Genomic DNA, 18,032 nt, shown 5'->3' with positions numbered 1-18,032 from the left:
GAGTAATGGGATTTACTCTAGGAGGTGGTGGGGGTGTCCCAAAAAAATCTGCAATTCGACTCATTTGAAATGCCAACATTTGATAACTCTCGTTGGTATTCTGAATTAATGGATTAAACACAGTACCCATTTGTTGTGTTAAGAGATTAACCATTTCATGGTTGCTCTCATCCATTTGTTGTCTCAAAGACAACACAGATGCAGTCGTTAAGGGTGTGGGAGTTACCCTTGACGAAGTATACCTATCAGGTTCGAAACCTGGCATCCCTAAACCAAGTGTAGGGGGAGGCCCATACATAAAACCCTGACCTGATGGTGGTTTCGAACGTCCAAAACCAGCAGTTACGGACGGAATTGCCATAGTTGGAATTGGCAAAGTTGGAATAACATCATGCACAGTCGAAATGGTTGGACTGGAGAATATTGGAACATTCACTAACTCAGATGTTACCAAACTTTGTGGAGGGGGATCGACTCCACCACTCGAACTTGCTTCGCTACTCATCGCACTAGAACTTGGAGTTTTACTAGGATTAGATCTCTGAGTAGTTTTAACCATAACCTAACTTATCATGAGTTATATGCAAGTAACAAGTTTTTTATTCCACAATATAAAAATAAACACAACTTTAACAAACACAAAACCAGTCCCACTGGGCGTGCCAATTTGTTTACGTTGGAATTTGGTAAACAACCGCTAGTTTAAGTATTTAAACTCGCGAGATCAACTAGTAAATCTCAGGACAATTTTGTGTTTATTCGTTTCAAGAAAACTGTTTGAAGGTTCGTTTGAATAAGGAAACGAACACTTAGGAATTAAAATATTTTAAAGCATACAAGAGAAACTAATTCGAATCGCCTCGAAGTAGCAGTTTCTCAAGCAAGTATCTGGATTCAGACTTAGAAAAAATTACTGGAAAACAAATTGCATTGCATTGAATGAAAAACAATTACAAATAAAGATGGTTCACAAAACATACATTTCTCCTTCGAATTCCGTTCGTTCGATCGCTGAGTACTTAGAATTTTTAGAGAGAATGTTTGTATAAATTTTGTGACCCTTGTTCTGAATGAAAAACTACTATAAATACTACTACAAAGTGGTAACTGTTTCTCGATCATCTGGACGCTCCTTCATTTGCCACGTCGACCACGTTCTCCACTTTCATCTTTCATTCCTTCAGCGCGCGCCAAGATCTTTTGGGCCGTTCGTTGTTTTCTTTTTTGGGCTTGGCCCAACTATCTCTCGATTCGATTTTGCGCCTTCGATAGCCTCCTGGTAAAACCAAAACTATACGCATCCTCTACAGCTCTCGAAACGCTTTTCTGCTTCGACATAGGGAGTTCTCGACACCAACTTTGAAAGTTTTGTTTTGATAATATAATCTCAAAAATAAATATTGGACCCACCAATTATATTTAATTGATAAATACCAAATTTATGTCCAACAAAGGGGTAGAAAAGAAATGAGTGGGGTCGGGAGAGAAACCATCATTTTGGTTGCATGAGGAAAAATATATTTTAGAAAATGAATGGGTAAATTGTAGTATATGCTAGTGACGTCCTAATTCGTCTCTTTGATCAAAATAATGAAATATGTGAATGGGTAAAATGTTTTTACTTTTTCACTTAGCTTCCTCCTTTTGTCTTAAAAAAAAAGAAGAGTTTTTCTATGCAACATTGCTCAGATAAGAAATGAGTAATTAATGTGTTCATCTCAAAAACACATTAATGTATTCATCGTGAATAGAAAGAACATCTCAGGATAATTGCTTTAATTTATATCCACGAAAAAAACTTTACCATGTGACATAAATTAAAGAGTGTGCAAAAAATATATAATAACCAATCAATATATTTTCTAATATGTGATCGAAAAACCTTTATATAATAATAATAATAATAATAATGGAGTGTAACGCAATTTTTATAGAGTGTGATTAAAAAAAGATCTTTATTCTTGACAAAAAAATAAAATAAAAATCTTTATTACCACACGATAAAATAAAGGTATGTTTGGTGGCGCCAAGTTCCAACCGAAACCTGATGATGGATAAGCTATGACAGAATTGAACCCACCCAAACATTATAAAATGTTGCAATTAATACACCCTCAGATGTTCCCAAAGAAAGAAATAAAATACTACTACTCCGTAGGTTGTTTCGCTTGCCATTTTAAAAGTCCAGCACACAACGCAATGTTTCAGATTTCAGTATTTAAAAATGTTCACAAGAGTTCCTTGTCTTATTTTATGATTTTTTCTTGTTAGAATCATCTCCATTTTTTTTTCTCATTACTAATATAATTTTAGAAATATATTATCTTTTTTTTACTAAAGAAATATAATATAAAGTGTAATATCAAATGAGTGAATTTTTAAGTCAATTTTTTATGTATCACAAAATATTTAAAAACTTTAAAAATAAAATAAAAGGTAAAAGTCTTGTACCAAAAAGTAAAATAAAGGCAAAGGCATCTGCCGCAAAGACTAATCTCTCGATTACACTCGAAAAAACCGATTCTTGAATCTTGTGAAATTCAAATCAATAACAAACTATTACATTTCATATTAAAGATCAAACTCACAATCTTGATTAAGTTAGAAGAGATAGAGAGATCTCGACTAATCCATCTCATCTCAACTAGTTACAAAAAAGAAGAAAGAATAAAAAAGTATAAAAGCAGTTGTCTAAAGGAAGATGCTTTGTTTTATGAAGGCAAGTAGCTTTATTAGCCTTTGTCATTTTCCACAAGTCCATTCCATTCACCACCTTCCCTCACACACTCCCACTTCCACCAAACAAAACTATGAGTTAAACAAACAACAAACGTGAACATTACGATTCTTTTTCTTTCCTTTTTCAGTTTCTCATCTTCTTCACATTCTTCCATTTCCTAGGGTTCTCGCAACCATGGGAACCGCTTCAAGACAGTTAAAGGTTATGCTCACAAAAAATTGGCTCCTCAAAAAACGCCACCCGTTCGTTACTGCTGCTGAGGTTCTTCATCTCTTCTCTTCCCAATTTCACCTTTCTTGTATCACTCTCTTCCGATCCTATGTGCATAGTTGACCAATTCAACGCCGTTCTTCATTTTCGATGATATAATAATATTAATTTTTATTATATTTTATTTTATTTTATTTTTTCAACTGTTGCTTTTTTTGGATTTGAATTTGATATTGTTTTAACTTTTAAGTAACTTTATGTGATGATTTTAATTTTGATTTTAACTGTTAGTATTTGTTTCTTTTTTTGTACATGCATTATGGATAAATGTAATTTTTGTTAAGAATATATATATTTATTTTAGGGTTTTGTGTGTGTGTGTGTGTTTTGGTTGTTTTGTTTTGATTGCATTTCAATTATGTGAAATTTGTGAATGCTGGAGTTCTGATGATTATTACTGAATCTATGGCAGATTTTGCTACCGGCGATTGTGTTGTTACTATTAGCAGCTGTAAGAACACGAGTCGATACACAAATTCATCCAGCTCAATCGTTAGTGTTTCTATTCGTCACTTGCTGTTTGTTTATTTTTGTGTTTGTTTTTCTGTTTTGGTTTGTTCTCGGTGCTATGGTGGGTGTATGGAGAACAAACAAAGAGAGTGAAATGCAGGGGTTTTATTTTATTTATATTAAAAAATTCCACTTTGAGTGAATGTAAATGGAACTGGCTTATGAGGGGAATGGAGGCAAATGCTGTTTATTTCTGAACTTTTTTTTATGCTTAGTATTTTGTGAGGATTAACGTGAATGTGGAAATGGAACAGGCACATTCAGAAAGATATGTTTGTCGAAGTGGGGAAAGGTATATCCCCTAACTTTCAACAAGTTTTGGAATCCTTACTGGATAAGAGAGAGTATTTAGCTTTTGCACCAGACACCAATGAAACAAGGATGATGATAGACGTCGTGTCGATCAAATTTCCGATTTTGAAGGTACCTACTCATTCGTGGTTCTTTGTATTTCAGTATGTGGTATTCTGCGCTTAACTTTAAGAAAAATAGTTCAAATATTAAGATTGTGACTTTTTGGAAAATCTATTAAGTACAGGTTATATTTGACAATGTTTCATTTCGTATACAAGTCTTATTGCAAAAAAAAAACAACTTTGTATTGAAGCCAGTTAGTTAGTGCTCCCAAATTTCTTATAATAGTTTGGTTTCTCATAACGCCCAATCAGAAATTTTATTGTATTTGTTAAGGGAGGAGTTGAAATTTGAAAAAAATATCAATGATTGTTTTTGTCCACTGCATATAAACAAAATCCATGGCCTTGCTAAATTAGTTCACTGCTTTTATTTCTTCCCCCTTTTTCATCCCAAAAAGCATTTCTAGGCTCTGCTCTCCTTCCTCCATTTTGGAGTGTCTTCATGTGAGTAAATGTGTGTTCAAGCAAGTACCTTAGAACCTTTATCTTTTCAAATTTGTACATTAAGCAGATGTAAATGTTTTCTCAATTTGTTTTCTGAAAGAGTTGTCATTGAATCTATCTAATTAAAATTTGGTTCCTATATGTAGCTTGTTAGTATTGTATACAAAGATGAGTTAGAGTTGGAAACCTACATCCGATCAGATGCTTATGGTACCTGCAATGACGTAAGGTAAAATCCTTTTATGACTTGAAAGCTTTGTAGATCTATCAACTACTGGAATAATGTGTTATTGACACGGTTCAGTGGCCATGAGGCAAACAAAAGTAATCTTGTTACAAGAATAATTTAGTGGTCCGGGATATTGAGAAGTTGCTTTGCAGATTACTATTTGATAATTTATGGGTCATGCTAACTTGTTCCCTAAGGGCACATGTTAACAAATCCATAAATAGTAATTATGTCTTGAAAAAAAGCAATTTTTAACTTTATGTATAATAGAATGCACAATTTCCAATACAAAGTTGCTATCTTTAGTATATTAACAAGTTCTTTAAGGGCACATGTTAGCATTTCCCAATACTTTATTACTATCTTGGGGGGTAACTTTTTCTCTTCGCCTCAATTTTAGTTACTTTTGTTATCTCAAAACAAAATTTATATTTCCATTTTCCATAAAATTGGAATTTAGAATTTTATAGGACATTATGGCAACCTTTGATCTATATATCTGATGCTACCTAGTGAGAAAATACTTTGGTTGTTGTATAAAAGTGGAAATTATTCACATATCTAGCTCTTTTAGATGATAACTCTAGTTAGTTTTAGCAATGTCTTCACATTAAATTTTACTATCCATTGCCTGCTTATTTGATTCCAGAGAGAGTTTGATAGAACTCGTTTTTGTATTTGATAAAATGATCTGAAAGTTGGTTACAATGTGATAGCTCAATCCTTTATGACTTTATATAGGCTGAGTGGCTAACTAATTATTATCTAAGCGATGAACAACTGTCACTTCCAGCTTTCACAAGAAGCTAACTAGTAAAGTAAAAACAGAATAGAATAAGTAAAGTTTTATATCTCATACACTGCTTAATACAAGATATGAAAATCATTACGTTGTGTATCATTTGAAATTTTGTGAGATGCAGAAATATGGTCTGTTTTTCTGATTATTGTTTTCCTCATACACATGTAGGAATTGTTCGAATCCCAAAATTAAAGGTGCAATAGTATTTTACGAACAAGGTCCTCAGTCATTTGATTATAGCATACGCCTCAATCATACATGGGCTTTCTCTGGTTTTCCGGATGTCACAACAATAATGGATACAAATGGCCCTTTTCTTAATGACTTGGAACTTGGTGTTAGTTCTGTACCAACAATGCAGTACAGCTTCAGTGGATTTTTGACAGTATGGTTGCTTTATTCTCATTCTTATAATTTCTTATTCATTGTTTGTCTTTCTTCTCCTAGTTTATTACCTCTAGTAAGTAGTAACTATATGTTGAAAATCTACAACTAGTATATTGCACTATTGCAGTGATTGCTTGTGGCTGTGTAGTTTATTTTTGAAATGTATGTCAAATCATGTTTTTGGCTACTTGAGTTCAGCAAGGGGATTGTTACCATATGTTGTTTCTTGCTTTCTCTAAATCAGTTAAATTCAATCACTTTTTTATTTATTTTATTTTAAAGGAAATCATGGACGACAAATTTCCTTTGAGAGATCAAATTACCTTATTTTGAGTAGCAACCTTAATCCCAAGAAAATACTTTAATTTTACGAGATCTTTTATCTTGAATTGATTTCCTATTTTTTCCTTCTTAGGATATGGTTCTCAACATCATCATCACAGATATAATGATATTTGATGTGCATAGACAAGTGGGACAATGAGTTTACCCTAGGAAGAGACACCTTTAACTCCAACCACGCAACACCATTGAGTGTATTAAAAAAAAAAGAATTGAGTTGCATAATATACTTAGATTTTTTTTTTAATGTAGTGCTTGCTTCAATTTATTGCATGCTTGATCCTGTATAATTTTTAACATGTTTTCTTTTATTTGTGATCCTTCCCTCTCTTTCTAATTGGCATCTGTCAGAATTTCTGTTTTCTTGACTTTTCATTGATCTGATATCTCAATATATAATACAACAGCCAATAATGGCATTAATGATACAATTACTCTAATTCCTATAATTTCTATACAATCATAAACAGCCTAGCATATATTTTGCAAGTAATATAAATTATAGTAATGACAAAATCACAACACTAATTAGGAATGATATAATTGGAGGATTCCTTATTGACATCCCCCCTCAAATTGATGCGGCGGGTCAAGAAGCATCAATTTGTTGACGAGAAACTGATGTCGAGGTCGAGTTACAGCCTTAGTCAAGATATCTGCAAGTTGAAGTTGTGATGTGACATGAGGAAGAGATATAACATGATTGTCCAATGCTTCCCGAATAGAATGGCAATCCACCTCAATATGCTTTGTACGTTCATGAAAAACTGGATTAGTAGCAATTTGAATAGCACTGGTATTGTCAGCAAAGAGTGGTGTGGCTGTATCTTGAGGAAAACCGAGTTCAGCCAAAAGTCCACGAAGCCATATAATTTCAGAACAGGCCGTAGACATAGCTCGATACTCAGACTCTGTTGAAGACTTAGAGACACGAGACTGCTTTTTACTCTTCCAAGAAATCAACGCGGGACCAAGGAACATGCACCAACCAGTAACTGATCTTCGTGTATCAGAACAGCCAGCCCAGTCTGCATCACTATAACCAATCAAACTAAGAGGTTTCCCAGTAGGAAAAAATAGGCCACGAGAAGATGTGCCTTTCAAGTATCGAATGATGCGACGAACTGCAGCCAAGTGAAGATGGCGAGGAGTTTGCATAAACTGACTCATTTGTTGGACTGCAAAAGAAATGTCAGGTCGAGTAATGGTCAAATAATTAAGGCTACCGACCAGCTGCCGGTATAATAAAGGATCCGACAATAGATCTCCCTCATCACGGCGATATTTAACATTAATCTCAAGAGGAGTATCAACTGGAGTTGCTGAAGTTAAACCCGCCAACGAAATCAGGTCTTCAATATATTTATGTTGATGGAGAAAAATTCCCTTGGAATCAGAACAAACCTCAAGGCCTAAAAAATAGTGAAGATCACCAAGATCTTTCATATGAAAAGAATCCTGGAGCTGGTGTTTAATGCGTTGAATCGCAGCATGATCAGAACCGGTAATAATCATGTCATCAACATAGATAAGTAGAAGAACAATACCAGTTGACGTGCGGTGAATGAACAAGGAAGAGTCAAATTGACTCTGAGTAAAAGAAAAGCCAATAATAGTAGTACGAAACTTTTCAAACCATGCCCGTGGAGCTTGTCGCAATCCATATAGAGAGCGTTTAAGCTTGCAGACACCTTCAGATGAGGAAGGCAACCCAGGAGGGAGAGTCATATAAATATCTTCTGCTAAGTCGCCATGCAGAAATGCATTCTTCACATCCATTTGAGTAAGTGACCAGCCTTGAGAAGCAGCAATAGCCAATATGGTCCGAATACTTGTCATTTTTGCAACGGGGGCGAAGGTCTCATCATAATCAACACCATACTCCTGTTTATTACCCAATGCAACCAATCGAGCTTTGTAACGATTAAGAGTACCATCAGAATTCAGCTTTACTGAATATACCCATTTACACCCAATGGGCTTAACACCCGGAGGCCGAGGAACAATGTCCCAAGTGAAATTTTCTTGAAGGGCATGTAGTTCTTCATGCATTGCCGTGACCCACCGAACATCTTTAACTGCCTGAGAATAACAAGTAGGAATAGATGTGCCAGATAGAGTAGCAGTAAGAGAAGTAAACCCATATCCATACCTATCAGGAGGGTGGGACACTCGTTCTGAGCGTCGCAGTGGTGCAGGTGCAGGCTCAGGTGGCGGATCAGCGACGGAGAGGGACAAAGTAGGAGTGCGTCTAACGTACACATGACCTGGTTTAAACCGTTCTACAGAAGAAGAATCATTAGAAAAATCAACAAGAGTAACAGAATCAGTAGAGGAAGGTTTAGAACATGGGAAATAATTTTGTTGATCAAAGAAAACAACGTTCCTAGACATGCGTAAGCGCTGAGAAGTATGATCATAACACAAGAAGCCTTTATGAGTAGTACTATAGCCCAAAAAGGCACACATAACAGATTGGGCGCCAAGTTTGTTTCGTTCAGGTGGTGGAAGATGAACAAAGCATACACAACCAAATGGGTGAAGATTAGTATAATCAGGATGTGCAAGAAAGAGACGAAAATAGGGAGAATCAAACCCAAGAACCTGGGAAGGTAGACGGTTGATGAGAAAGACAGCGGTGGTCAAAGCTTCAACCCAAAATTGGGGAGGGACAGAGGCAGCAAGAAGCAAGGAACGAGTGACATCAAGTAAATGTCGATTTTTGCGTTCTGCGATGCCATTTTGCTGAGGCGTATAGGGACATGAACGTTGAGACAATATACCCTTTTGCTGCAAATATTCCTGAAAATTATGAGAAATATACTCCCCACCAGAGTCGGTGCGCAAGATCTTAATGGTGGTGTGGAATTGGTTGTCAACATAAGCCAAAAATTTCTTAAACATTTCAAAAACTTCAGCTTTAGAATGAAGAAAATAAACCCAAGTAAAGCGGCTAAAGTCATCGATAAATGTCACAAAGTATTTATACTTGCCATGAGATAGAACAGGAGACACGCCCCAAACATCACTATGAATAATTTCAAAACATTTTTCAGCGCGATGAGCATGATCAGGAAAAGGAAGAGTTTTGCTTTTGGCAAGTTTACACACAGAACAATTAAAAGATGAGTTATGAGTAATATTCTTGTTGCCCAACAAACCAGATTTTATTAAATGAGACAAAACAACAAAGTTTGGATGACCCAATTTATTATGCAAATCCATAAATGGATGCGGGACATCATTACAAGCAAAAGAAAAACTAGAGGAATGAAATTGGAGCGGAAACAATCTCCCCACTTTAGGTCCCTTCGCGATCACTTTCCCCGACACTTGATCCTGCACAAAACAGCCAGTGCGTGAAAAATTAACATTACAATTATTATCCACCAATTGACCAACTGAAATTAAATTTGAGGCAAGTCCTGGTGACACAAATACACTGTTAAAGGAAGGATTAATATCACCAATAGCATAAATAGGCAGCGTGTTACCATCAGCTATTTGAATGTTTTGGTTGCCCTTATAAGCACAGACATTTTGTAAATGATCAGACGATCCAGTCATATGATTAGAAGCCCCTGAATCCACAAACCATGGTGTAGAAGTACCAGTAGACTTACCATTAATTCCCAAAGTTGAGAGAGCAGAGAGAACAATCTGTTGCACCTTCTCTGGAGTTAAAGCATCAGATGTGGTATCAGCATTGTTGGTAGTAGCATGAAAGGCCTGGGTACGGCGGCGTGCAGGTCTCGTGGGGCACTCGGTAATAATGTGGCCGCGTTGTTTGCAGTAATTGCAGAATTTCTTACTACAATCGTGAGCAAAATGACCAAACTGTTTGCAGGAAAAGCACTGGACAGGTCGCATATCACGTCCGTTGGCTGTGCCTTGGGCTGAATAAGCGACTGTGAGAGCGTCAGGAGTACTCTGGTCATGCAACATACTGTTTTGAGTGAGTAGTCGCTGCTCCTCGCGAAGAAGTTCTCCTACGCAAACTTCCAAATTAGGAACTGGACTGCGGTTCAGCAAAGCAGCCCGAGCAACTTCAAATTCTGGACGAAGTTTCATGAGAAACTGATCGCGTTTGCTGACTTCATAAATCTTTTGAAGAGTCGCAAGCGATGTTTTAGGAACATCAGCATGTAAGATCTCAGAATGTTCAGCCCACATATTAAGAAAACCAGAGTAGTAATCTTGAATGGACATGGGGCCTTGTCGATAATGTGCAATATCGACTTCAAGCTGAAAGCGTTTAGCATCATTATTCAGTTTGTAAATAGTCTTCAGGTGATCCCACATCTCTTTGGCGGTTGAGAAGGAGCGCAAGTTATTAATCATTTGAGGCTCAACAGAAGCAAGGATCCAAGTAATAACTTGTGCGTCCTGTTTTTCCCATTTATCCAACGCAGCCACGTCGGTTGGAGCTGTCGAAGTCCCGTTGAGATGACCAGACAATGATTCCCCTTTCACAAACATTTCAAACTGAAATGACCAGGCAGGATAGTTTTTCCCAGTGAATCGAATACAAAAGTTCTCTCTTTTCTTTTCTGAAGCCATGAAACCACAACCAAGAGCAAGAAACAAAGACAAAATACAAGAGACAAGACTACAGGAACCAAGAGTGACTGAGAGGGTGAAAAACAAGAGCGACAGAAAGCGGTGTCGCTAAAAAAAACACGATATCAAAGAAGACACAAATTAGAACAAAGAGGATGATACCATGTCAGAATTTCTGTTTTCTTGACTTTTCATTGATCTGATATCTCAATATATAATACAACAGCCAATAATGGCATTAATGATACAATTACTCTAATTCCTATAATTTCTATACAATCATAAACAGCCTAGCATATATTTTGCAAGTAATATAAATTATAGTAATGACAAAATCACAACACTAATTAGGAATGATATAATTGGAGGATTCCTTATTGACAGCATCTTCATCACTTTTATTTGTGTACTGATGTATTGATATTTTCTGGTTGTGTAGCTCCAGCAAATGGTTGATTCGTTCATAATATTAATAGCTCAACAACCTGAGTTAAACTCAAATGCCAAAACTGTAAAACTTCCTCTTCTAGGACTTAGTGACACTGATTTCTCGCTAAAAGTTCCATGGACTCAGTTTAACCCTACTAACATACGAATAGCTCCATTTCCCACTCGAGAGTACACTGATGACCAGTTCCAGGCAATAGTGAAGGAAGTCATGGGAATATTGTAAGTTTGCCTTTAAAACTTTATAGAGTGTTATTAGATTATTTCTTCGATAAGCTTGTTGTTTAACGAAAACTTGTATGTGCAGGTATTTATTGGGGTTTCTCTATCCAGTTTCTCGCCTGATAAGTTATTCCGTGTTTGAGAAGGTTTGGAATTGTCTGATCAAGCTATTCCCTTCATTATTTGTTGTTTCCTTTTTTTTTTTCTTATTTTTATGAACATTATTTTTTTAATATTATAGGGATATAGAAAGCCATCCTCTCTTGTTGAGCTTCTGTCTCTCAATTTATCAATGTAACATTTCAGGAACAAAAGATCAAAGAAGGACTCTACATGATGGGCTTAAAAGATGGCATATTTCATCTCTCTTGGTTTATCACATATGCTTTGCAGGTAACTCTTGCTATTCAATCCGCTACAGTTTTTTCTTTTATAAATTTTTCTACACACACTTCGTCTGGATTAATAAGAAAACCCAAGAGGCTTTTCGAGAATTTAACTTAAGACCTCTATTACCCTAAATGAGAATATTTCACTAAGGAAGTGTTTAATACTACTTCTCTATATCTGTTTTTATGTAATTTGACTTCTCATTCTTAAATGCACTGTATTTATTTTATTTTCCACATTTAGGATGATATTGTAATCTTCCGTTGTATTTCTCTTGTTTTTTTATTTTATTTTATTTTTATTATTATTTTTTTTTTTTAAGTAACAGACCATTGCTTTTCTTTATGGTACTTTTCTTTGCAAAGGGATTTGGATTTCCCCTTTTAATTAAGCTAAATTTTGTTCTTAATTTCTTTGTCATTTTCCTTGTTTTAAGAAAATTTCCTCTTTCTTTCTACTAATTTTTCTGCCAAAATACATTCCCTTATTCAACATCTTAACATAGAGAAAAAACAACTAAATGAGAATGCCACAGCAAGTTGTATAGATAAATCAAGGCAAACTGAAATTTCTGTTTACCAGAAAGTGTCATGCCTTTGAAAACCCATTTGTGAAGTGCCAATTTGTTTTCCCAAATATACCTTTTTGTCATGTTGGAGATATAAAATGATTCTAAAGCCTTAACCTAATAGCTTAAGCGTTTAGAACACAATGGTTCTTCGGGTGTGTTTGGCCTAGCTTTTTTGGGCCTTAAAAGCTACTTTAGAATTAAAGTTAAAAATAAGAGCTTTAAATGCAAAGATAAAGTTGTTTTGGATTCTTAATTTTTTAACCTAAAAAACAAGTTTTAAGTGAAAACGTATTTGATGAAATATTTTTACAGTAGCTTAGGTTTTAATTAAAACAATCATAAATAATATCTAATTGAAAATTTATAGATATCACTAAAAAATATTTGTAATTTATATATATCACTAGAAATAAAAATTGAAAATAATCATTTTAAAGAGGTTTTTTCTTATGCCAGACTACCTGGTGTTTAAAAATAATCACTTAAAAATTGAACTTAATTTTTTCTTAACGGCATGACATTGTAAATAAAAACACTTCTATGATATACCTTTTATAAGAGATTTTTCTGGAAGCTTCCCGTGAGTGAAAGAGTTTCACCGTAGAGAGAATTTGATAGAGAATTGATTGCGAATCCCACATTGTTGCAAGTTTGAGCGGTGATCTTGCTTGGGTTCACCTCCCAGTGATCACATGATGAACTTGGATAGCTGAGTGCAACAAGATCTCAACTTTGTGTGAAAAGTTGATTGATCAATGAGTTATGTTGTGAATAATTGAACCATCGAAAAACTAATTGTGCAGAAGCTACTTGATTAGGTTGCACCACTTGGTAGCATGAACTTTGTTGAGATATTTGAATTTATGTTATCAATATTCTGTTTTAAATAGGATAGATTTGTATCTGATTTGATTATGGTCTTATCCCTAACCAAGGGATTTGGTTTTACACATTTTGATTAGAATAAATAAATACATTGAGGGTTAATCTCGCTTAATTCAGACCAATTCTTTGTCTATCTTCTAGTTGGTATGAGAGCCAGATTCTATGAGCTTGATTAAGAAAAAATCCAAGTCAAAAGTCCCGAATCAGACACTCTACCTGTCAAGTTGTTCCGCGACCAACCATAATCAAAGTTTGGCTGGCAGAATTAGACCATCTAAATGCAAAAACAGAACCTCAGTCTCATTGGCGCATGAAGTGCACACACTGCCCTATGTGTCTCTGGTTGAAGTGCACACACTGCCCTATGTGTCTCTGGTTGATGATCCGTCAAGGAACACAATTTTATCTCTAGAAAACTCATGCTTTAGGTCGTTGTGTTGTTTCCATCGTTGTTGATATAAACTAAAGGAAATTGCTTTGGTGCACAATTAAATTACATTGGAATTTAATTCCTCAAGCCATTACTTTTGTGTGTTGAACATTACTTTATAACTCTGATAAGTTGATTCTCCAGTTTTCTAGATGAAGAAATTATGCTGATCTCATTTTTTCATTATTTGATCTTTCCAGTTTGCAATTTCTTCTGCGATCATTACAGCTTGCACCATGGATAATATATTCAAGTATAGTGATAAGACACTGGTGTTTGCATACTTCTTCATTTTTGGGCTTAGTGCAATCATGCTGTCATTTTTTATATCAACGTTTTTCAAAAGGGCCAAAACAGCTGTAGCTGTTGGAACTCTGTCATTTCTTGGTGCCTTTTTACCTTATTACACTGTCAACGATGAGGGAGTTTCTATGTGAGTGCTTGTCCTTCCAATGACTAATATTTTTAGTCCAAATTTTCATATTTGAATGTAAATTTTATTCATTTGAGGTTGCCTACCTCAGGATCTTGAAGGTTCTTGCTTCTCTGCTTTCACCTACGGCATTTGCTCTGGGTTCTATCAACTTTGCTGATTATGAGCGTGCTCATGTTGGGCTTCGTTGGAGCAACATATGGCGGGTGAGTTTCCGCAGTAGGGCCCTTGCCTTTACTATTCTGTCCAAATTTCTAAGACATTTAGCTTGCAGGATTCTTCTGGAGTGAACTTCTCCGCATGTCTTCTGATGATGATACTTGATACACTGCTCTATTGTGCAATTGGACTGTATTTCGATAAGGTATGTCTTTTGTTATTTGAATACACTCATATACTATAGGCTATTTTAGCAATTGGACTAGAATTGATGTGCGGCACTCTAGAGTGTCCTTCTGATTTCCTATATGGAGCCTACATATGTGTACACGAAGTCGAACCCTTTGCTACTTAGTAGGGAGAAAGAGGCATAAGCTGCTTGATTGATTTAGTGATGTATTCATTTATATAACTTATGGTTATGTGTGAAGACACTTACAAGACCAATTGTTTCATTTGTTTGTATTGAACACTTTATACTCTTGTGTCTATAAGCAGTGAATTCCTGTACAGCATCATTAAAATTTTCTTTTAATTTAGTTTTTTATGGTGTATTTCTTATATTTCTTCATTGCTTTATTTCTAAAACATTGTGTATTTCTTCATTGCCTTATTTCTAAAACAGTGATGACACCCTCACACGCTTATGTGTGTTCACCTACACATATGACCAACTGAATGATTTTTATTTTTTTGGCTTCTCGAATGATACAAAAACAATCAAAATTCTGTTCATCTTTGAAGGTTCTTCCAAAGGAGTATGGACTGCGATATCCATGGAACTTTATTTTCAAAAAGGACTTCTGGAGAAAGAAAAAAGTTGTAAATAATTGTTCCTCCGGTTTTAAAGTTAAAACTGCTGGTAAGAGTTCTGAGTCAGAAGGGAATCTTTTGGGGCAAGACACTTTCAATCCTGCTATAGAAGCAATAAGCTTAGACATGAAGCAACAGGAGATTGATGGCAGGTATATATGATATACAATCCAACTGCATCAACTTTGTATAATATGATACATTGTATCTTTCTTACAAGTTTTTTTTTTTTTTTTTTTAATTTTTTTTTAGGTGCATTCAAATTAGGAATTTGCATAAAGTGTATGCTACTAAAAAAGGAGATTGCTGTGCTGTTAACAAATTACAGCTGACATTATACGAAAATCAGATCCTTGCTCTTCTAGGTAAGTATAGTAGTTCTTTCTTGTTAATGCATATAATAATGTTTGTTTGTGTGAGAGAAAGAGAGCTCTCTTGCTCTATGTTGGGCTTGAATCTTCAATTTATTCTAGTGATAGAAGGGACAAGTGGAAATTTTTTAATAACCAAGGAAGTGTGTGGTTGTAACGGGGATTTGAATTTGGAGCTACCAACTGAAGTAATAGACAAACGTCGGTCGTAATGGACAGAGTTAGTAAGAACAAATTTACATAGAAATTTTTGTGATCAAGCTATATGTTAAGAGTTCCACATTGGATGGGATATGGCATAACGATGTATATATATAAATGGTGGGTAGTCTTCACCTTACAAGTCGGTTTTGTAAGTTTTGAGTTTGAACTAAATTGTAAGATGGTATTAGTGCCTATCCAAGATATGTAAGGCCACCTTCTATCAAGTTTCTGCCACTTATGTCATGCTCCAGTTCTCTAGTTTTTGGCGTTAGAGACTGTGTTAAGAATCCCACTTTGAATGAAATATGCCTGACATTGTATTTATAAGTAGTGGGTAGTCTTCATCTTAAAAGCCGGTTTTGTAAGGGTTGAGTTAGGTCCGACCTAAATTATGAGACTATCAAGAGGGTGAACTAAGCCACTTAATACTCTATCAAGCATCCCATACTACTCGACGTGGGACACAGGTGCCCATAATATCCACGTCCCTATCGTAGAACTTACCCTAAGTGCCGACGTCCAGCGGCTGCACTCTATGGCGGTTAACTTGGCCTATATGGTCATCCCCTCCCTTAGGTGTCCCTTTTTGAGACACTATCAACCAAATTTAGTACCATTTGATAAATATCTAAGCCCTTGGGGGATTATTTTCTTAAAACGTTAGCTATCATGTCGGAAGAACGAAAATACAACTTTTTTAAGGACTAAAACCGGAGATGGGGTATATTCCAAGGATGAAATGAGTTTTTTAAGCTTTTATTATTATTATTATTATTATTATTATTATTATTATTATTATTATTATTATTATTATTATTATTATTATTACTACTACTACTACTGTTTTTTGGTTTAGGAGGATCTCTTATGATTGCCTCTTTTAATTTGGTTTTATCTACACTAAAAATTTGAGTTAAGTTATTGCTCAATCATTTTGTTTTTGTTTTGAAGGACATAATGGAGCTGGGAAAAGCACAACGATATCAATGCTTGTTGGTCTTCATCCTCCTACTTCTGGGGATGCTTTGATTTTTGGAAAGAACATTGTCTCCGATATTGTAAGTTTAAGTTTTGCTCTTTTGCTTCAATCACGTTTGCTCATAGGCATGAGTATCATTTGTTGAAGAACTTAGGAGGACATAAGTAATTTGTTTTAGTGATCAAGACAGTGGTGATACAATTTAGGCATATATGTAGCGATTTGCAGTTGTTAGCATCTTAGTGATCAAGAAATTTCTGTAATGCTTGACTGATTTGCCCTAATTAATGATATTGCTACTTCCTAAGTGCATGTATGATATTACCTAAGTTTGTGGTTTACTAAGTACACAGATATATTTGCTTTACTCTCAATAGTAACATGAATACCGATCATTATCATTTGCTTATTTTTCAAAATATAAGTTCTTGGAATGAAGGTCCGATTTAATGAGTTTTTATAGGTAGCTGATGCCATGGCTTGGTAGTTGTTAGTCTATTCTACACTTGACTTTGACACAACATTTTATTTCTTAATTTTCCAGGAGGTGAGGGTATCCCTAATTTCTCTATGTTAAATGCTAACATGTGCCCCAAGGGCACATGATAAACAACTTAATATAGAAGTATTCTTCTCAAAAGTCGTACATTCAACTTTTCAAAAGTCAAATTGTTATATTTTTCAATGCAAATTTTTTACTTTTGTACACGTTAGCAATACCCTTTCTCTATTTATTTAGGATTAGGAGTTTTGTATCCCTATAAATATGGATTAGTACTTATAGCGAGGAAATCAAGGGTTGTTATTTTAACAGCCCCATGATTTGTTATGGTGTACCTATGATATCTACCTTTGATTTGTTAATCAATGGCTAAGATTACTCACTTTGCACTCTAAAGTGAATTGCTCACGTTAGAGGAGCCGGATCCTTTTTTTTAGTTACTATGAAACTATTATAAACAATATTTGAGATTTTATTATTTTTCTCCTTTTTATTTAAAACCCTTGATTTCAACGCGGTATCTAGAGCTAGGTTTGATCCTCCGTGATCTATTCCGCTGCTGATAAACCTTTAGGTAGTTATAGTTTCCTAGATTTTAGTTTCCTACATCTACTCCAGCTCACAAGAGCTTACTGTACACTCTCCCTATTCTATACCTCCCCATGTAACTAACTCCTAAAATGGTACTAATATTCATCCACTGTGCAGTGCAGTGCAGCCAGACATGGATATGCTCTTTCTGAAATGTTTTTGTTACTTTCCCCTTCGTTCCATTCTTGCTTGGTCCTGTCATTCACAATGTTGTTGTCTTGTTTTGTAGGATGAGATACGGAAGGTTTTGGGTGTCTGCCCACAACATGATATACTCTTTCCTGAATTGACGGTAAGTAGAAGCATTTTTTTTTCTTTCCATTCTCTGTCTTGGA

At 35.2% G+C, this 18,032-nt stretch overlaps 1 protein-coding gene across 2 annotated transcripts in view; it reads left to right on the top strand.

The window, feature by feature from the left end:
* Positions 1 to 2,677: 2,677 nt before the first annotated feature.
* The window catches only part of LOC123888319 (ABC transporter A family member 1), a 29,023-nt gene continuing 13,668 nt past the window's right edge, over positions 2,678 to 18,032 (top strand). The window contains exons 1-15 of one of the 2 annotated variants that reach the window (XM_045937331.1): positions 2,678 to 3,001; positions 3,423 to 3,502; positions 3,775 to 3,943; positions 4,527 to 4,609; positions 5,580 to 5,796; positions 11,140 to 11,369; positions 11,455 to 11,515; positions 11,676 to 11,762; positions 13,846 to 14,078; positions 14,170 to 14,284; positions 14,353 to 14,442; positions 14,982 to 15,202; positions 15,303 to 15,415; positions 16,577 to 16,683; positions 17,927 to 17,989. In XM_045937331.1, the coding sequence (XP_045793287.1) occupies positions 2,915 to 3,001; positions 3,423 to 3,502; positions 3,775 to 3,943; positions 4,527 to 4,609; positions 5,580 to 5,796; positions 11,140 to 11,369; positions 11,455 to 11,515; positions 11,676 to 11,762; positions 13,846 to 14,078; positions 14,170 to 14,284; positions 14,353 to 14,442; positions 14,982 to 15,202; positions 15,303 to 15,415; positions 16,577 to 16,683; positions 17,927 to 17,989 (1,956 nt within the window). In that variant the 5' untranslated portion in view covers positions 2,678 to 2,914. The remainder of the gene's footprint in view (positions 3,002 to 3,422; positions 3,503 to 3,774; positions 3,944 to 4,526; positions 4,610 to 5,579; positions 5,797 to 11,139; positions 11,370 to 11,454; positions 11,516 to 11,675; positions 11,763 to 13,845; positions 14,079 to 14,169; positions 14,285 to 14,352; positions 14,443 to 14,981; positions 15,203 to 15,302; positions 15,416 to 16,576; positions 16,684 to 17,926; positions 17,990 to 18,032) is intronic. The other variant, XM_045937330.1, reaches the window with a different exon arrangement.

This window comes from Trifolium pratense, linkage group LG6, assembly GCF_020283565.1.
Source record: "Trifolium pratense cultivar HEN17-A07 linkage group LG6, ARS_RC_1.1, whole genome shotgun sequence".
NCBI classification, from domain to species: domain Eukaryota; kingdom Viridiplantae; phylum Streptophyta; class Magnoliopsida; order Fabales; family Fabaceae; genus Trifolium; species Trifolium pratense.
The sequence above is the reverse complement of the archived record's forward strand: the minus strand, read 5'-3'. Positions and strand labels throughout refer to the sequence as shown.